General features: G+C 48.5%; 3 protein-coding genes across 3 annotated transcripts; 2 read left to right on the top strand and 1 right to left on the bottom strand.

Moving 5' to 3' along the window:
* Positions 1 to 8,457: 8,457 nt before the first annotated feature.
* Positions 8,458 to 12,671, bottom strand: L228DRAFT_215956 (splicing factor 3B subunit 1). Its single transcript, XM_018330103.1, has 2 exons — positions 12,506 to 12,671; positions 8,458 to 12,448 (listed from the first exon to the last, which is right to left on the bottom strand). The coding sequence occupies exons 1-2, from the start codon at positions 12,513 to 12,515 to the stop codon at positions 8,769 to 8,771; spliced, it is 3,690 nt and encodes a 1,229-aa protein (XP_018191467.1). The 5' UTR covers positions 12,516 to 12,671; the 3' UTR covers positions 8,458 to 8,768.
* Positions 12,672 to 13,891: 1,220 nt separating this feature from the next.
* L228DRAFT_279174 (FAD binding domain protein) lies at positions 13,892 to 15,578 on the top strand (the record flags this gene model as incomplete). Its single annotated transcript, XM_018335653.1, has 3 exons — positions 13,892 to 14,056; positions 14,118 to 15,270; positions 15,328 to 15,578. 3 exons carry the CDS (start codon positions 13,892 to 13,894, stop codon positions 15,453 to 15,455), a joined length of 1,446 nt encoding a protein of 481 aa, XP_018191466.1. The 3' UTR covers positions 15,456 to 15,578.
* A 358-nt stretch (positions 15,579 to 15,936) lies between these two features.
* L228DRAFT_242291 (dUTP diphosphatase) lies at positions 15,937 to 17,206 on the top strand. The gene is made up of 5 exons (XM_018331407.1): positions 15,937 to 16,320; positions 16,437 to 16,516; positions 16,632 to 16,763; positions 16,847 to 16,887; positions 16,962 to 17,206. The coding sequence occupies exons 1-5, from the start codon at positions 16,013 to 16,015 to the stop codon at positions 17,046 to 17,048; spliced, it is 648 nt and encodes a 215-aa protein (XP_018191465.1). The 5' UTR covers positions 15,937 to 16,012; the 3' UTR covers positions 17,049 to 17,206.
* Positions 17,207 to 17,314: the final 108 nt, after the last annotated feature.

Genomic DNA, 17,314 nt, shown 5'->3' with positions numbered 1-17,314 from the left:
AGAGCGCGGGCAAGATGGAGAGATCCGGGGGGGGTTGCAGGGAAGACGATGAGGAGGAGGAGGAGCAGGAGAGGAGAGAGCAGGAGGTGTGTGCGGATAATAGTGGGAAAAATAATACACCGGAGTGACGAGTGACGGAATTGATTTTTGGAAAAGTGACGGATGACGGATGACGGATGGCGGGATGACGAAGGAGGATGAGGAGGGGAATGAATGAATGTATGAATGAATGGGGGTCGCCCCAAAGGAAAAGCGAAAGGGAAGGAGAAAAAGGGTTTGGGTTGGCTGTTTCTGTCGAACAAACGACCACGACGGATTGGAAAAAAATGGGATTTCCGGCACCGGACTGGACTGGCTCGTAACCAAGTGGAGGGACGATACCCATCGCACCATACGTAGTAGCTCCTCCTGGGGCAAACAACGAGGTGGGGACTCCAAATGCAAATGGAAGACGAGATGCGCACTGCATTCTGTAAACAAAAATTACGATTTCGGGACCTTTCTACGAATACAAAACGGGAGATGTTGGAAAGCTCTCAGCTCGCATTAAACACCTTAGTATTGGTGGTTTGCCATCATCTACTCCTACTATAACTCATATGAAAAGAATTATGCAAACCAATCAGTGAGGACCCGCGCAGTGAAAAGAAACAACGGAGAGGACAGTCCTGCGTCAGAGGTGGGTGACACGGGACAACTAGACAAGTGAAAATAAGAGACGATGATGTTGGCGATGGTAGTAGTGGAGGTGACAATAATAATAATGATGATGATGATGATGATGATGGTGGTGGTGGTGGTGTTGTTGGTTGGTTGGTTGCGGGTGATGGGAGAATCTGGTGAGGGAAAAAAGAGCCGACGTCGTTGACGACGAGGAATGGGGGCAGAAAGCAAGCTGAAGGTTTGTGTGCGAGTGAGGACAGAAAGTAATGTGAACGAGAAAGAGGAGAGAGAAGAGAACAGAGAGCAAGCACAGAATTGAGTTGAGCAAAAGGTGGATAATTTTTTGTGGGACGGGCATCCCGGGACCATCGACGTCAAATTGAGGGTCTTAGCGGGAAAGTTGGCGGGCGCCACCAAAAAAGCCACCTGCCGAGTGGGAAAAGGGTGCTGATGACGACGATGACGACGATGACGATGGTTGAATGTGGGTGTGGGTGGGTAGGCGGTGGCATCTCCCGTTTGGGTGGAGAGAGAGGGAGAGACAGAGAAAAGGGAAAGAGACCTCTCTTCCCTCGTTCTTGACTTGTCTCGCTAGTTACCTCCAGTTTAGCCTGCCCAGTGATAATGGCACTAATGAGGGGATCCAACCACCTAAAACGGAGCCCACTAAGCTAAAAGCGCCCTTTTGTGCCCATACCACTTGCAGTGGATCCTCCGTTCTTTAACTATCTAAGGTACCTACTAGTAATGAAAGGCTCCTAGTATTCCGTACTCCGTAGTCATCAAGCACTCCGATAAGTCGTCCCTTCTTCTCGGTAGCAACCACAACAAAAAACAAAACGAAGATGAAAATTGTCCCTTTATTGCTGACCTATTGCACGACCCTGTTCAGAAAAGAATACAGTGCTGACGAGCAGCTGATCACAGGGCTCATGATTGAACACTTAACTTCCTCTGTGTGAATTTCCTATGCAAGCCAATTCATGTTCGAGTCCAACTGTAGCCGCCCTTTTTGCTCGGCGGCTTGTGCCGTCCTCATCATTATTGCATTGCTGAATCTTCACCATCCATGTCAAGAAAAGAAAGGCTAACTAACCCGTCCCTGTCATCCGCGCTACAGGTGCCATCCCGGACCCTAGCAATTTATTTTCTTTTTCCGTGGCCCATTTTGGTCAGATCTGATGAAGCGCCGATATTTTTCCCGCCGTGCCCTGCGTACTACTGAGTACTCCCGATATAATCTTCTGGATACTCTAGTTCTGTAGCTTACATTTCGCCTTCATCTTAAAATCCCTATCATCATTGATAGGAAAGTTTTTTTTCACTCTCTCTGTGTTTCGCACCTACGCTAGGAGCATGCGCACGTGCATATACCTTAGGTACATTACAGTGGTGGCAATGAACCTCCCGAGAGGAAGCACTCTTTTCTCTTCCTTTTTCTTGGACTCTTGATTGCTCCTACCCTTCGTAGCAAAGTACCGTATACCGAACTGTACATTTCCTACTGAAGCCGCCCTCGCAGTTGTCAACACAACTCTACGGCCCGTTTGTCTGTGGGGAAGTCAAGGGGTGATGGTGGGTGACAAAAACATGGCGACAAGAGCAAGCCCGCCAGTTGGACGGGCGCTTTTCTCCTCAGTCATTCCAATGAGATCCACCAGCTAAGATCCTGCCGTTGCCCCCCTCCCCCCTTTTATCCCTACTCCGTAGGCCCTAAAGCATCCGCGCCGCGGCGCTTGCAGGGCCCGTGGAGCGGAACCAGCGTTCAAGTTTCTTGGGAATATTGGTCACCACGAAGCCGATTCTCATCACCGCGTGGGGGTTTTCCAAGCTTCTTCTCGACATGGGACAGGCTCTCTCAATAATGGGGCCCCTGACACATCTCAAAAGCACAAGCAAGTAATCTAGTGGGCCCTTCAGGGGCTCTCCCTCTACCGTCACCCTTTGTCTGCTCTGTGGTTTCGTACCTGCTTTGGGCCCGACCGTAGCAGCTTAGCTAAAGGTTGTTGACTGGATTCGCGTTATTTGTCTCCGCGTGGATCATCTCCCGTGCACTATTATACTGATCCACGAGCTGCTTCTGCTTCTAATGGACCGACTGCCTTGTGCAACCCACCGGGTCAACTTTGACTGGGGCAAGAAAAGAGACAGATTCAAATGCTTACCATTCTCCTGGGCCATCGCCGTAACGAATAGCCCTCGGGGCGGGTGTCTCCTTGTGCAAAACTTCGCCTTTTTTTCTCTCTCCCCCCAACCATTCCGTAGTATACGAGAGACGCGTCGCTGAAATAGAAAGAAAGAGGGTATTTCTTTTCGGAGCCCACAAGGAGCCAATCAATCAAGCAGGTCTAAGGAGGACCTTCTTCGCTCTAAGAGAGGTAGCAATATCCCGAACCAAGATGAGCAGCATGTCCGAAGGCATGGCGCACCTTTCCAGATGAGGCTACATACAGTTTCAACGTTTTCGTTGCTCCATTTTCCATTTTTCTCCTCCAAAAGACATTTATCGTTCTTTTAGGACTGGCTTGTCGTCGTAACCAAAGTCTTGGCATTTCCCATGCTGTCCTGTGTCCAAAAGAACTTCTGTCTGTACGCATGCGTCCCTTGATGCCGCGAGCCAGGGGTCGTCGCTGCACAGAGCTCGACCAGGCAGATTGCTCACGCTAGTACCAGTCTCTGACGCTGGCGGCTCGCTACCTTTGGCGCCGCTTTGGTTGGCCATCGTCTCTGACCAGCGTTCAAGACCCTCTCGGCCTCACTGGGGCTCAATTATTTCCCTCTGAGCTCTGAGCCTGCCAACTATTCCATATAATCATTACAGTCTTTGCTCTCAACACATCTCCTAGGCGGATCGCGTGTAAGGAATTAGCACAAGTTCTCATTCAATTCCAACCCTCCTATTCATCCAACCAACCCCCTTTTCTTTAAGCATTCGGCGGCTTACCCTTTCTTGCTCGAGCAGAATATTACTACGTTACGCCCGAAATTTTTAACTCTGTCGAGCATGGTAAATCAGTTAGTTTGGATTTGGCCAAATGGATGCTAAAAGCTCGTGCTGGCTTTCTGTTTGTCAACCTCCGTACAGAGATACTGTCAAGCTTATGCGGTAACGCATTCCTCGATAACGACACAACTGTATACCGTGTCGAAAGGGCCATCGTCATCTATACCTCCACCCTAAGCTATGAGGTCTGCGTAAGATTCTCAATTGGAGCAGCAGCTTCATTTGCCACAGCACGAGAAATGTCGACGTAGCGTTGGGTGGCATTCTTGCTTCAAATGTCGTCATAGGAGGGTCAAATCCATGATGGGCCTCACTGTTCTCAGTCGATCAAGCCGCTGTTGAATCGATTCTGGATGCTCTCAGCAAAAGAGCACTGATGCCAACTTGACCTAACATCGGCCACGCAAAGCTTGTGCATACATTGTCACTGCCAAGACGAGCCGTTAGCCTTCGGGGGCACGCTTGGGTAGAGCTTGGTCAAGACCCAATCTCACTTGAATCCCAAAACTGCCGCATCGCCGTCCATGATCGTCGTCCCCTACCCGCTGCAAAGCCGTGTTTAACATGCAAATCAGGGTTGCATATAAATGTACGGAGTATGCGGAGCGATAAGTATGCTCCTCTCCCTATGCATGCAAAGACCTTAAGATCAAGCACCCCCCATCAAGATGATGTTTGCGCGTCATGTAAATTCCCGTGGTTTCAAATTGAGTCGAAACAGGATGCAGAAACACAATCCCCCAGAGAGCGCCCTGCATAGCGTGTCCGGAAGCATTGGTTAGAGAGGACGTGAAAGCGGTATCCAAATCTTAGTCCACAAACCAACGCACCCGTAGAATGCGACCGGAGTTACAGAGTGCTTCGGTCTCAATTATCGCAGATTATCTAGTGAGAAAGGACGGTTCAAATCTCAATTGGCTTTGCCCGTCCCTTTGGGCGGGCCCTTTCCTCCATCAGTATCATCATTTTGGTGCCGGGCTTGACAAGTGACCTAGCGATATCTTGCGCGTTATTCAACGGCAATTGAACTGAATTAGCTGCTCTCTGTACAATCTCCATAGCTCAACACGTTCATGGGAGGTAACGATACATGTCTTCTCCGTCAAAGACAGTTTTCCAAGACGACGAGGCCTGGGAAGCGTCCCGGGACTCCGAAAACCTTGTCACGTAGTTTGGTAAAAAGCAAATATATGTCATCGTGCAGATAGAGCTAGCGCTATCAGGACACTACCAAAGCGCTAGCCCCTCCGGGCGTCTCTCTTGTAAGTGGCTTTAGCAGCTCCAAGACGCAAGATCAGTGTACGAAGTACCACGCAGGTATTCCCTACTAACCGGAGCATGAAAAGCCCTCCGCACGCCTTCAAGCTAAGGTAAGTCGCTCAAAACCTGTCCACGAGCCTTCTTCCCAACCATCACTTGCAGTCAATTGTTCAGCCAACCCGCTCAATGTGGTCAAAGTGCAGCTCCCTACACCACTATTGTGACTGCAGCTAGGTGAAAGAGCGCCACTACCGTCGGCTTAACATGGTAAACTACTGTAATGTTAAGGGGAAATGGTGTTGCTCCGTATAGACTTGCCGGAGAGAGATTGCACGGACCCAGAACTGCACCACTCAAGAAGTCTCTTTTTTGACGGACTGTTTCTCTTTTCGATAACGCAGGTTAAGTGCCGCATCTTGGCATGCGCTCAGGCCGCCCAAGGTACAATTTTGCTTCGCGTCCCGGCCGATGCCATTAGCAACTATTTGGTTACGAAGTGCAAGACCAGATATCCGGTGGCTAAAAAGGAGGCGTGAAAAAAAACAACCAAGAGTTTTCAGACCGCTTCAAACTTTGCTTGAGCCTTGGACCCTTTGAACCAAGCATACGGAGATGGAATGCTCCACTTGAGGCGCTTTGGATGCCCGCAAGCCCACAAATGTCCCACAGTGGGAAGCTCTGCTGTTCCAGTTTATTTGTGCTAACCTTTAGTGCACGCTGTAGACGGGAGGAGCTGACGAGGCGACGGCCACTTGGTTCCATGCAACGTTTTGGACCCTGAAAATCGAGGTTGATCAATAATAGTAGAGCCCAGGAGCTTGCGTTGCCTGCCGAATGAAGCAGCATATTCTCGTAGCGAGCACGTGATTCGTCCCGTCCCTTCCTCTTTCGTCGCCTGATTTCCCTTTTGAGCCTGGCATACAATCGCCTCGGTATTTTCGGGCCGCTCACGTGAGCGTTATTGTATACGACGAGTTCACAGTGCATCAACCTTTTCGAATTACGAATGGAATGGCACAAACTGAGTGCTCCTCACTTTGATGTACTCGTGATATGGCGTTTCGGTGCTCTTGTCTGGGAGTAATGCTCCAGACCGGGTACATTGATGAATATTGCAGCAATGCAATAATACAATACAAGTAATGAATTTTGAAGTTTATATGGCGAGTTAACTAGTTATCAAAAAAAAAAAAAAAAAAAAAAAAAAAGGAAAAAACTATTTGTTAAGTAATAAATTCATTCGACAAAACGTATTCATCATTTCCCTTGGTTTATTATAAAATATGGCTCAACCCATGTCTCAGTCATCGTGCTAGAACAGTGTTGATTTTTCCCATTGTTCCTTCCTCTATTGGAAATGTGACGATGTCCTAAGCTCCTTCTTAATCGGGCTCTCTCCTACAAGAGAAGCTGGGACAATCCTCGTGTTTTCCCTTTATACTACTAGTAGCTCTCTTAGAAAACTCATCAGTCTTGCCAGATCTCTGTTTTTCGTCTTCTGGGGAGACCATTTCATTCTTGATTTCAATTATTTGAAGCATATATAGGCAAAGGTTCCATTATTGAGAACCGGGAAAGCTGCGAGGAGATATCGTCGAGGCCAAAACACCCTCGCCATCGTATGTGCGGAAGAATGGCCCCTCCATAGCTAAGCTCTCAGTCCGTCCCTCCCAGCTGCTCAGAAAGTTCAATGTTACGCGTCCCCAGTGACCAGGGTCCAGGCTTCTAGCCGTGCTCACCTGGCCTTATAGAAAACACATATACCTGAGTTCAGGACTATTCGATGACATGTCACTTATGCTAATGATCATCTTGCAGACAGAAATTGTCAAGGACGGCAAACCTACTTGCTCAGCAATACGTGCTATAGCCGTTCAGCTGTGACAGTTTTATTCGGCAGTTGCAGAACTCGATGACGATGACTCCTTGGAGGATCTCTGTCTCGTTTTGAGCCAAAGCAGAAATAAATGCTGGACGCCCGAGTAAATTCGGTGACCATTCAATGTATACCAAATAATCTGCCTATTCTTTAAAAACCATGCGGCCCAAAGGTTAATAATGGCAGAGGCCCAACTTGCTTTCGCCAGTAAGATCCAGGACTTCGCAAGCAGGCAACTGCTCATTTAGAACCCTGATTTATATCAAGTCTCTTATATCAAAGAGCTCTCTGACAAGTCCCCTTGATGGCGAACCTGGAGTCATACACTGTGCACCATGGAAGGTCAGCAACTTTCCCGTTATAGAATTTCGAGACTCCATTGTCGAATGTGGCAAGAAATTACCAAAGAATATACATCCGGCTGTCTGGTGGTCAGTGCAACAACTCCTTTCAAGGCTCGCATTCAGACTTACAATTCCATAAACGAATACGGAAGATTACAGCATCAGTATAAAAATCGCATAATTCCGCGAAAAAGGAAAGGCGTCGATGACGCACCGTTGGTGTGGATATCATCAACACCTACCAGAGAATCCATTACAACTGTTGCCAGTTTTTATCTGAAAGTGTTCCAGGCCTTATGGTCGTTCAATCCTCAATTTTCATTATAACCGGAGAGGTACCGCACTGGGTATCCGAAGAAAATGCAAAGAGAAAAACAATCTGACACAACTGAAATTTGGATTCTTTTTTCTTAATAGCCGCAAAGAGCGGTAGAGACTTAGAGGAGCAGCGACGGTCGCTTTTCAGCTCTACCGGTCTTATTCTTTTTTCTCAAGATACCTTTCGGCCAGTGATTCGTGCGGCTTTGATAAACTGCTCCTGGAATTGCATAGACATTTTCAAATAGACGAAGGGAATCTCAACTTCTCCAGGAAAGGGTATCCTATTCCAACCAGTCTATGAAGCTCATAAAATTACACCTCAACTAGGCATTTGGAGTTGGTCGGTTATTTTGGGAGTTAACGGAAAAATTGGCTGCTCGATTATTTTTCTGGTAGCGAGCAACTTCGCCGTTGGGCATTTCCTCTCAGAGAGTGCCAGGGGCCCCTCGATATAGCCGTTCCTTATAGGAGCAGCCATTATCGGGAGCGCGGTCCCCTGGCGGCTCTGGAGGAGATACGCAATGGCGAAGTTCTCGAGAAGAAAGCCAATTAAGGGTATCGAGGGAAGCGAAGTCAAGCACGGTGGATTTGCTTGCTTTTTTCTTTTTTCTTTTCAAGTCATTGTTATATAAATGGGACTCGGACTCGTTGTGGGCGGAAATGAGCTAGGATCTGATACTGAATTTTCCCGGCAACCTGTTGCCGTCAAACCTCAAAGCAATTATTGATTTCAACTTCTGTGGCCCCTGTGGTTGCTGCATAGGCGATGATGTTGGACTTTGGAAAATCCTGGAGGGCTAGTTGAATCATTGATATTTTGGCTTCGCAGTCATCTCTTTCCAGAGCTTGTTGTGAGCCAGAAGAGACTGCATATTTCTTTTGTTGAATCGTTTCCATGTTTCCAACTCAGTTCGTGGTATTAAGAGATGACGCGGATTGAACGTTGTTCACTTTCACATGTCATTTCCCCGTAGGCATTACCGGATGGAGCTTCACGTATATATTCAGTTGTCTTGGCATTAATTGTTGTCTTTTGTTACTACATCTCTTACTCTCTCATTGACCGTTTGAAGGCTACATGGTACATACTCTTATCAAAAAAGGAAGAAAGGGGAAACAAGTAATAATGAAAGATAAAAAAGATAATAAACCGGAAAGTATCCGAAAACAGCTACAAACAGTGGGGAAAATTAAACGCCATACCCGAGAACCCGAGAACCCCTTTAGAAAAAGAAAATAATTGCAATCTTTTTTCCCCCGCTCCTCCCAAGCCAAGCAGATGATTCGCAAAGTGCAATCAAATGATGATTCCTAGTTCGTGCCGCGCTAATTTGTCGTCATCGAAAGTCGGATAGTAAGGAACCATGGAATCCGCGCCCTGTACATAAGCATCATTGTAGAGACGCCAGTATGGCTGGCGGACTTTGCGAGCAGGGTGGAAAAGGCCTGCCCAGACGTAGTTGAGAACCAGCCCAGAGCCGACTGCCATACGGATAGCCTCGATGGCTTCAATGATACGGTCGATGACGTGAGGGCTCGTTTCGAACAGATTGGGATAGAGCAGGTTGAGCAGGTGGACCATGGCGTCTTCGCAGCCTAGACCGACAACACCGAGCGCAACATGCTTGACCACAGAGGCGGCCGTCTGGCGGTGGACTTGGTCTCGGTCGATAAGGGCGTCCTCGAGCAAGGGAGTGACTGCGTAGACGTAGTCCTTGGCCATTTCGCCGATATATTCGAAGAGGAAAGAGAGTGATTTCAACACTCCGTTCTGGACGTTGAGTTCGGGAACACGGTACTCGTTCATCAGGGCCGGTAGGACAGTAAATGGCGCGCAAGTTTCTGCGACAATACCGATGGCCACGGCCGTGCAGACACGCGACTGACGTTCCTGGACTCGCAGGTTGTTCAGTAGCGTGGCGAGGACATCTTGCGGACCGATAGCTTTGGCAATGAAGCCAAAGGTGTTGTTGGCTGCACGACGAATGCCCTTCTTGTGAGCCTTGAGCATGTCGAGAAGCTCGAAGCAGATTCTCATCCATTCTCTCGCATTAACACTTTCGGGTCCGCGGTCGGCAATACGACCCACAAGATCGATGGTGTTCTCTTGGACCTTCTCGTGACGGTTTCGTAAAATGGGTGTCAGTCTGGGCAAGAGGTCCTTGATTGGCGGCTGCATGGAATTGATACCAACAACGGTGACAATGGATCGAAGAGCACCGAGGATAGATCCAAGGACTTCGGGATATTCTTCTCCGAGATATTCGTAGAGAACGATACCCAGTTTTCCCATGAGAGCGTCCTCGCCGCACTGCTTCATGACCATGGCAATACGAGAGATGAGGTCGGCTGCTTGCTGTCGCACAGTAGCTGACTTGTTGTTCAGCCGCCAGAGAATCGTACTGACAATTTGTGGGAGGTAAGGCTTGCATCGCGTTCCAAGTGCGTTGACAACGGTGCCGAAACCGTTCAACATGACAATGTCCTCGACGCTTTGCTCCTGGAAAGCGTGCAGTATACCGTCAATGAGACGCTCTTCCAGTCTCTCGCCAATATCAGCGGCGCCCAAACTGGCGACGACCTTCTCGACAGTCTCTACTGTCATTTTGCGATATGCTTCGCTTTCGTCTTTCAGGTTATTCACGATTCTCTCGATGATCTCTCCGACTCCGACCTTTTGGCCCAGGTCAACTGTGGTCTCAACTACCTGACGATAGTTGCGTTTGTCTAGGGCCATCCTCCGTACCCAGAAGCTCTTGAAGAATTCCTGCAGGACATTTTCTTTCAAGTAGCCAGCTGTGACACCGTCGGTGCTGGCACACTGCGAGACCACCTTAAGGACAACCTTCTTCATTTCCTCATCAGGTGACGAAAACTCTCGAAGAAGAATCTCCATGATTTGGCTAGTGTAGTAGTTGGCATATTCTTCGTCCATGAGAGGAATAATATATCCAACCGCTTTGAGGAAACCAGCGAGACCCTTTCCTCGTTGCTTCCGAGCACCGGTCCATAGAGGGTTCAGAATATCATCAAAGCTCTCAATACCGTATGGATTCGCAGCTTCAGCAAGTGCAGCAATAGCCAAACTGGTGACAGTGCGAACTTTAGCTTGCTCATCATTCAAATTATCCCCAATGCAGTCTACCAAGCCCTTCAGATGTGGAAGAATGGCACAACCCATCAAGATTGGGATCTGCTGCACAATCTTGACACCCGTGTGACGAGCTTGCCAGGACTTTTTGCTCCTACAGACGGCCCGTAGGAATGGCAGCAAAGCCGGAATTCCCAGAGCAGAAGCGACTACGGCGAAAGCACGCGCAGTTGTGTTCCGAACATATTCGTCGACATGGTCAATATCGGGACGCATCGTACTAATCATGTGTGCGAGACCGGCGGCTTTACTCAAATTGGAGATAATTTCGCGTCCTTCAACACGGGCGTAGTAGTCTTGGTCGATAAGGAGAGGCTCGATAACGACGAGAATTTTATGGACATATGGCCGGACTAGATCATCGAGCTTGTAAAGAATACGGTCAATGACTTTGACAAGCAAATGCCGTTCTTGGTCCTCCAGGGTCTTCTCCATAAGTAATGGCAAAATTTGGTTGAAGAGCGGACCAGCACCGAATTGGCGAGCATTGTCTGTAAGTTGACGCAACGCAGTCTTTCGCATAGGTGGTGTTCCATTCTTGACCTTGAGAAGTAATCGCATAATCTTGCGTTCCTTCAATTCGTCCACAGACAAGGAATTCTCATCAGCACCATCTACCAACTTTGCAAAGTAAGTCATGTCCTCGGCCTTGAAGAATTGCAGGTCTCCGACTCCAGGAATGTCCGTCGGCATCTGCTTTCCAAGCATGCGGGCACTTTCAGGCTCCTGCATCATGAAGCCGCCCAAGCCACCCGCACCACCCATGGGAGCAGGAGTGCTCATAAGCTTTCTAGCAGGGGTACGAATAGGCTCATAGCCAGGCGGGGGATCGAGTATCTTGTAGCCCTCAGAAGGAAGCATCAGGTCAAGTTCCTCATCAGAAAGTGGCGCGTTACGAGAGGATATATCGGTTCCAAAAGCAGTGGGGAGCATTGGAGCACCGCCCGCTTGAGAGGGATGCATTGGGGTGGCAAGCCCTTGATTGCCAACGGGCGTTGCGCCGGTAAGAGTTGGAGCCTGGTCCCATCGCGAACGTCGCTTGGGGCCCTCCTCTGCGCCGGGAACCGGAGTTTGATCCCATCGTGATCGTTTTGGTTTTTCTTCCGTTGCACCGGCGGCATCCGCGGAAGGCGTCTCTGAGCTAACGTCCCACCTCTGCTTTCGCTTTCTGCTCGTCGCCACAGAGACTGTCGATCCGGCTTCATTGTTCTCTTTATCGCTCGTGTCTTCTTTTTTCAAAGTAGCTTCATGGTGGACAACGTCATCCTCTCCCTTCGCTTGCTTGTCTGAAATTAATCTTCGGACTCGCTCCTCCTCCTTTTCCAGCTCCCTAGCGGCCATGACCTCTCGATAGCTCTGGCCTTCAGCTTCAACGCCAGCTTGGCTATTAGCCGCAAACGGGTCCGCGCGAGTGGGTGTGAGAGCACCGCGATTAAAGCGTCGCTTTTGATAATCAGTCTCGCGATCTGCAATGGCGGCCTTCTTCTCCCGTCCGAGAAGAATATCTTCCTCCTCTACTCCAGCGCCAGAGGAAAACTCGTTCATTTGGTCGCGCGATGCCGTATACTGTCCCACGAGTCGTCTGGTGTTATCGTCGCCATCTTCCATATCCTCATCATCACCATCGGCCGCGATTGAAGTATTATAGCCCGCATATTTGTCAACGCCTTCGCGCTCGTAGAGGTCGTTATCGAAGCTCTCAGTCAAGGATGCCTTGGTCGACACGTCAGTGCGCTGGTTGGAAGCATCGAAGGTCTTTGAACCTTTCGTCCCGCCAGCCAAAGCATTGCGCTCTGCCTGCAGGCGCCTGATGGTTTCAAAATCGGCTATAAGAGAAGGTGTTGGTAAGTAAATCCCTTGATATAGACAGCTTTTTGCCTTACCGTCAGACATGGTGTTATCTGCTATCGCTGAAGTTCAAATTCTGCTCTCACAAACAACGAGGCGAAACCGCGGCGAATACGCGTCTGCGCTACATGCAGAAGCAATTTGTTTGCTGTTGAAGGTACGAAGCTCAAGTCCGAGGTGAGCGGCGAATCTCGTGTGAAGCTAGATCATCAGATGTCTGAGGGGGAAGGAGAATTTCCAGATGAGGCGAGTCGAGATATATCGTTACGTAAGCGGAGATGGTGTTGCATCTCTCTTACGGGCAATAAATGTTGCATGAAAATTTGCCCGAGATATTCGATGTTTCAATCCTAGACTTTCTGCCCCACTTGTTGTGGCTCGCTGTGCACCTAGGTAGCTTAAGAAGTGCACGTTGTATTTTGACAGATTATCCATTCTATATGAAGCTTGGATTGCAATTATGCATAGTGATTTATTTTTGGAGAAATTCGGACTTTACTGAAGAAATCACCAAGTATGTCGGCCTCTCAAAAAGCGGCTATATTGTGGCTTTTATCCTAGGCCAATGATACTGCACGATTATCAGCTGAGATGATAGAGCTGAGTTACCGCATCTTCCACTGTTTAATTCACCATGCGGACGCTTCTCAGAACCAAGACGATGTCAATGAAATTTGAGATATGAGGATGGCTAGTTTAAATACAGCCCAAGTTGATGAAAGAGGTATTTCTAGACATCTTCAATTCGCAAAGATAATAATTTTGAAGTTAGTGGCCGAGTGCCAAGAGTGATGTGGAAAGCATAAATAATGCCCAGCGCTATGCGCCAGACAGTCGAGGTGCAGCACCAGTAACTGCAGCTGCCAAGCCACTTGAGCAGCTGAAGAATATGCGATATTGGCTTAGTTAGTTATACCTAAAGTTGCTCCATCCTTCAGCCGAACAGCCAAAAATGAGGTCGAGTTAGAATCTTCTAAGATCCAGAAAGCGCCTTCTTATATCGTCCCCAACTAAGCTAAAGGAGTCCCCAGCCCTTACAGCTCCGCAGATGTTTAACTTCCTATCGAGTTAGTAGCTCACAGAGCACGACGAAGTCTATAACTAAACTGCTAAGGCTATGACTCAGCTTACCAACGTTTTGAACCCCATGCGCAGCTGAGTCGCGCATTCCGCGGCAGACCCCAGTTTTGAAAAAGGTTTCAGCCTCCTTAGCGTCGCCTGATGGCTTGACAATTTATATATTGCACTAAATGTAAAAGATGAGGAGAGAATTACTCTGCGCAGATATCCTCGGGCTTAGAAAATCGGCAGCTCATTTAAATTCAGCATGATTTCTCCCTCACGATTCATATAAATTTAAGGGGAAATAACTAACAGCAGCCTCACCTCGCATAGTTCTTAGCTTTCTGAGTCTCGCAAGCATGATTGTTGACGATAAGCCAGCTACTGAAATATGCCAGCCAATTGTTGATTCCAGAATCAAAGAGCTGAGATCGTGTTTGAAATCCTCGAATCTGGTAACCCCAGGCTGCTCGGCCTACGGAAACAGTATTCAGCGCTGGGCCAAATCCAGTGAAAAGAGAGCAGTTCGTTACCCTTTATCTGGCATGTTGACATATGAATTTATCATTAATAAAAATTGGGCAGGGTTGTATCGTGTATGCCGAATCGGCCGAAGATGTTTCTGCAACTGTCCTGTTTGCTCGGAAGCATAACCTGGACTTAGCAGTCAAAGGCGGCGGTCATTCAACAAGTGGAAGTTCTTCCACTGAAGGCGGAATTGTCATTGATCTTTCCAGGATGAGCCAAGTCCAGGTCTTTCCAGAGTCCAAGCAAATTGCCATTCAAGGAGGCGCCCTTTGGGCGGACGTTGACCGCGTCGCTGGAGAATATGGTCTGGCCACGGTGGGAGGGACCGTCAACCATACTGGCGTTGGCGGCCTGACCCTCGGTGGAGGCTACGGTTGGCTGTCTGGCATGTACGGCTTAGTGATCGATAATCTTGTCAAGGCCAACATAGTCCTTGCAGACGGTCGTATCATGTCAGCTTCTGCAGATGAGAATCCTGACCTCTTCTGGGCCGTGAGGGGCGCCGGGCAAAATTTTGGCATCGTTGTGGAATTCACCCTTCAAGCATATGATCAGCCAAATCCGGTGTGGGCCGGCTTGCTCGGCTTCGCACCAGATAAACTCGAAGCAATCATCGAGTTTACGAATCACCTTTCTACGGTCAATCAGGGGAACTCCGGATTGCTTGTGGTTTTGGCGACCCCACCTGGCATGGTCATGCCAATTGTTATGACAGCCATCTACTATAACGGATCCACGGAGGAAGGAACCAGACAATTTGCTCCTTTATTGGCATTGGGTCCTATCCTCAATACAGTGGCTGAAATTCCCTATCACCAACTGAATGGGATTCTGAGCGAAGCAGGGAAGCCCGGAGACCGAGTCTCTACAAAGGGACCGGTCTTTCATGCCCCGATAAGCCCCCACTTTGTCCGAGGCATATACAATGACCTCGCTCAGTACATACATGAACAGCCGGACGCCACCGCAACAGCAATCTTTTTTGAGTTTCATGCACCCTCGAAAATATGTGAAGTCGCACAGACTGCAACGTCCTTCGCGGGCCGTGACAAGCACAACAACGCCATGATCCTAGGGAAATGGAGCCAGCCCGAGAACGACAAAACGTGCCGCGATTGGGTTCGCAAGATGGCTCGTAAAATTACGGATGAGACAACAAAGCTCAACCGAGGACAGAATGAGATTCCGAAGGAATACGTGAATTATGATTGTAAGCCTAAGTTTGACATGCAGTCATGCGAGCTGGAGCTGACAGATGGCATTGCAGCGCTCGGTGCCAAAGCTGAGGACGTATATGGTGCCAACTATGATCGATTGCGGCAGCTCAAATCGGCGTACGATCCGCAAAACGTCTTCAACAAGTCTCATCCTATTGTGCCGGCGCCAGTAAGTTAACATTCCTGCCTGGATGAACGACTCTACGTGAAATCGCAATTTCATTAAATCATTCATGTAATCCTCCAACAAATTGCGCCCTGGGAAAAGGACGACATGGGTCATAATCTTGGTGAACTGAGGACACTGTAGTAGTTTGAAGGACCACGTAGTTAATCTTATCTATATTCCGTTAAATAGCGTAATTAATAGCCCAATAAATACACCATCTTCTCATTTTCCAATAAGCTTCGTCATGAACTATGTTCCGCGTATATTCTAAAACCATTTTTCACACAAATAGAGGCACAGAATACAAAGGACAAGGAGTCCAATTCTCAACTATATGAAGCTGTATTTTGTGTCTCGCAGTGGTGTCGATCACTTTCCGTATTAGGGAGAAGGATTGAAACGAGATCGCGTCCAGGCAAATGTCGTTTACGCGACGCGATCCTCCCCCACACATTTCGCGTGTCCTTTCTCTTGGTCCGCCAAACCAGCAGAAACCCAGCCCTGGGCACTTGTTCCCCCGTACTCCGTAGACCACTTTCTTTTCTTCAAATACATCATACTGTAGAATGTCACCTATTTCACGCCCAACTACTCCTCCTCCCACCTCTTCATCGACCGAGACTACCACCACAAAGTCAAAGACCGAATCTCATCCTCCTCCATCCCTGCCCGGCTCACCCGTAACCAAGCGCGTAAAGCAAACGACAAACTCCACCTCAGGACAAGAAGAAGCCTCCGAATCAACATCCACCATGACTGTCCCCGCTACTACCAAGGTCGAGAACTCGCCGCCATTGCTCATCAAGAAGCTCTCCGAGCATGGCCGCACGCCGACCCGCGGCAGCGCTTTTGCCGCTGGATATGATCTCTACAGGTGTGTTCCCCCTTCTCTCCTCACTTCGCTCGCCGGCGTCCTATGGCTTCGCCGTCATTACGGCATCTCTAAGCTATGGGTTGAGTAAATTGACTGATGATTGATTTCTGAAATAGTGCACACAAGACGATCATCCCTGCAAGAGGGAAGGCGCTCGTCGATACGGCATTGGCTATTGCTGTCCCGGCAGGAACTTGTATGTTGAACTTGCAATCTCTTTCAAACCTCGAACCACCCACACGTCATGGGTAGTATCTACCATGAACCGTGTCACAAGATGCTGGATACTGACAAGATTGGGTTTTATACAGATGGTCGGATAGCTCCTCGTAGTGGCTTGGCGGCGAAGCACTTTATTGACACGGGTGCTGGTGTTATTGACGCAGACTACCGTGGTGAAGTCAAGGTTCTTCTCTTCAATCACAGCGACAAAGATTTTGAGAGTAAGTGGAGTTCATCAATGTCCATGGCGGCATTCCTACCTTCCCCATCAGCCGGGTTGCAGAGGCTAATATATTGTCAACAGTTGCGGAGGGCGATCGCGTTGCTCAATTGGTGCTTGAACGGGTAAGTAGAAAGAATATTTGTTGCTTTGAATCGGCAGCGGCAAGGTGATCACAAGACTAACTTTTTTGCCATAGATATATACCCCAGAAGTCGTTGAGGTCGAGCAGCTTGAGGAGAGCGTTCGAGGCGCCGGTGGATTTGGAAGCACCGGTTCTTCATAAATTTCTTTACAAAAATCTCATTTTATCTAGTATTTGCAACTCATATATCTCGGGAGCATTCAACGGTCAGGCATTAAAGACCAAGCATATTCTGATCTGTAGCTGCAAGAAAGGTAGCGCAGTGAAAGATAATTATTCTATAGAAAATATTACAGGATATCAATGACTCTGTGCGATGCTACGCTACATGTTACGTGCTAGTATACCATGCAAAGTGGAATGCGTAAAATGCTCATGATGAGATGAGAAAAAAAAAAAAAAAAAAA

The sequence above is a fragment of the Xylona heveae genome (genome assembly GCF_001619985.1).
Source record: "Xylona heveae TC161 unplaced genomic scaffold L228scaffold_1, whole genome shotgun sequence".
In the NCBI taxonomy this organism is placed as follows: domain Eukaryota; kingdom Fungi; phylum Ascomycota; class Xylonomycetes; order Xylonales; family Xylonaceae; genus Xylona; species Xylona heveae.
This window is presented reverse-complemented; position numbering and strand designations above follow the sequence as displayed.

Excerpts from the sequence above, each read along its gene's own strand:
- L228DRAFT_242291 (XM_018331407.1), top strand. The coding sequence starts at position 16,013 with ATGTCACCTATTTCACGCCCAACTACTCCTCCTCCCACCTCTTCATCG. Across the intron at positions 16,321-16,436 it reads GCTGGATATGATCTCTACAG|TGCACACAAGACGATCATCC; the intron begins GTGTGTTCCCCC and ends TTTCTGAAATAG. Across the intron at positions 16,764-16,846 it reads CAGCGACAAAGATTTTGAGA|TTGCGGAGGGCGATCGCGTT; the intron begins GTAAGTGGAGTT and ends TATTGTCAACAG.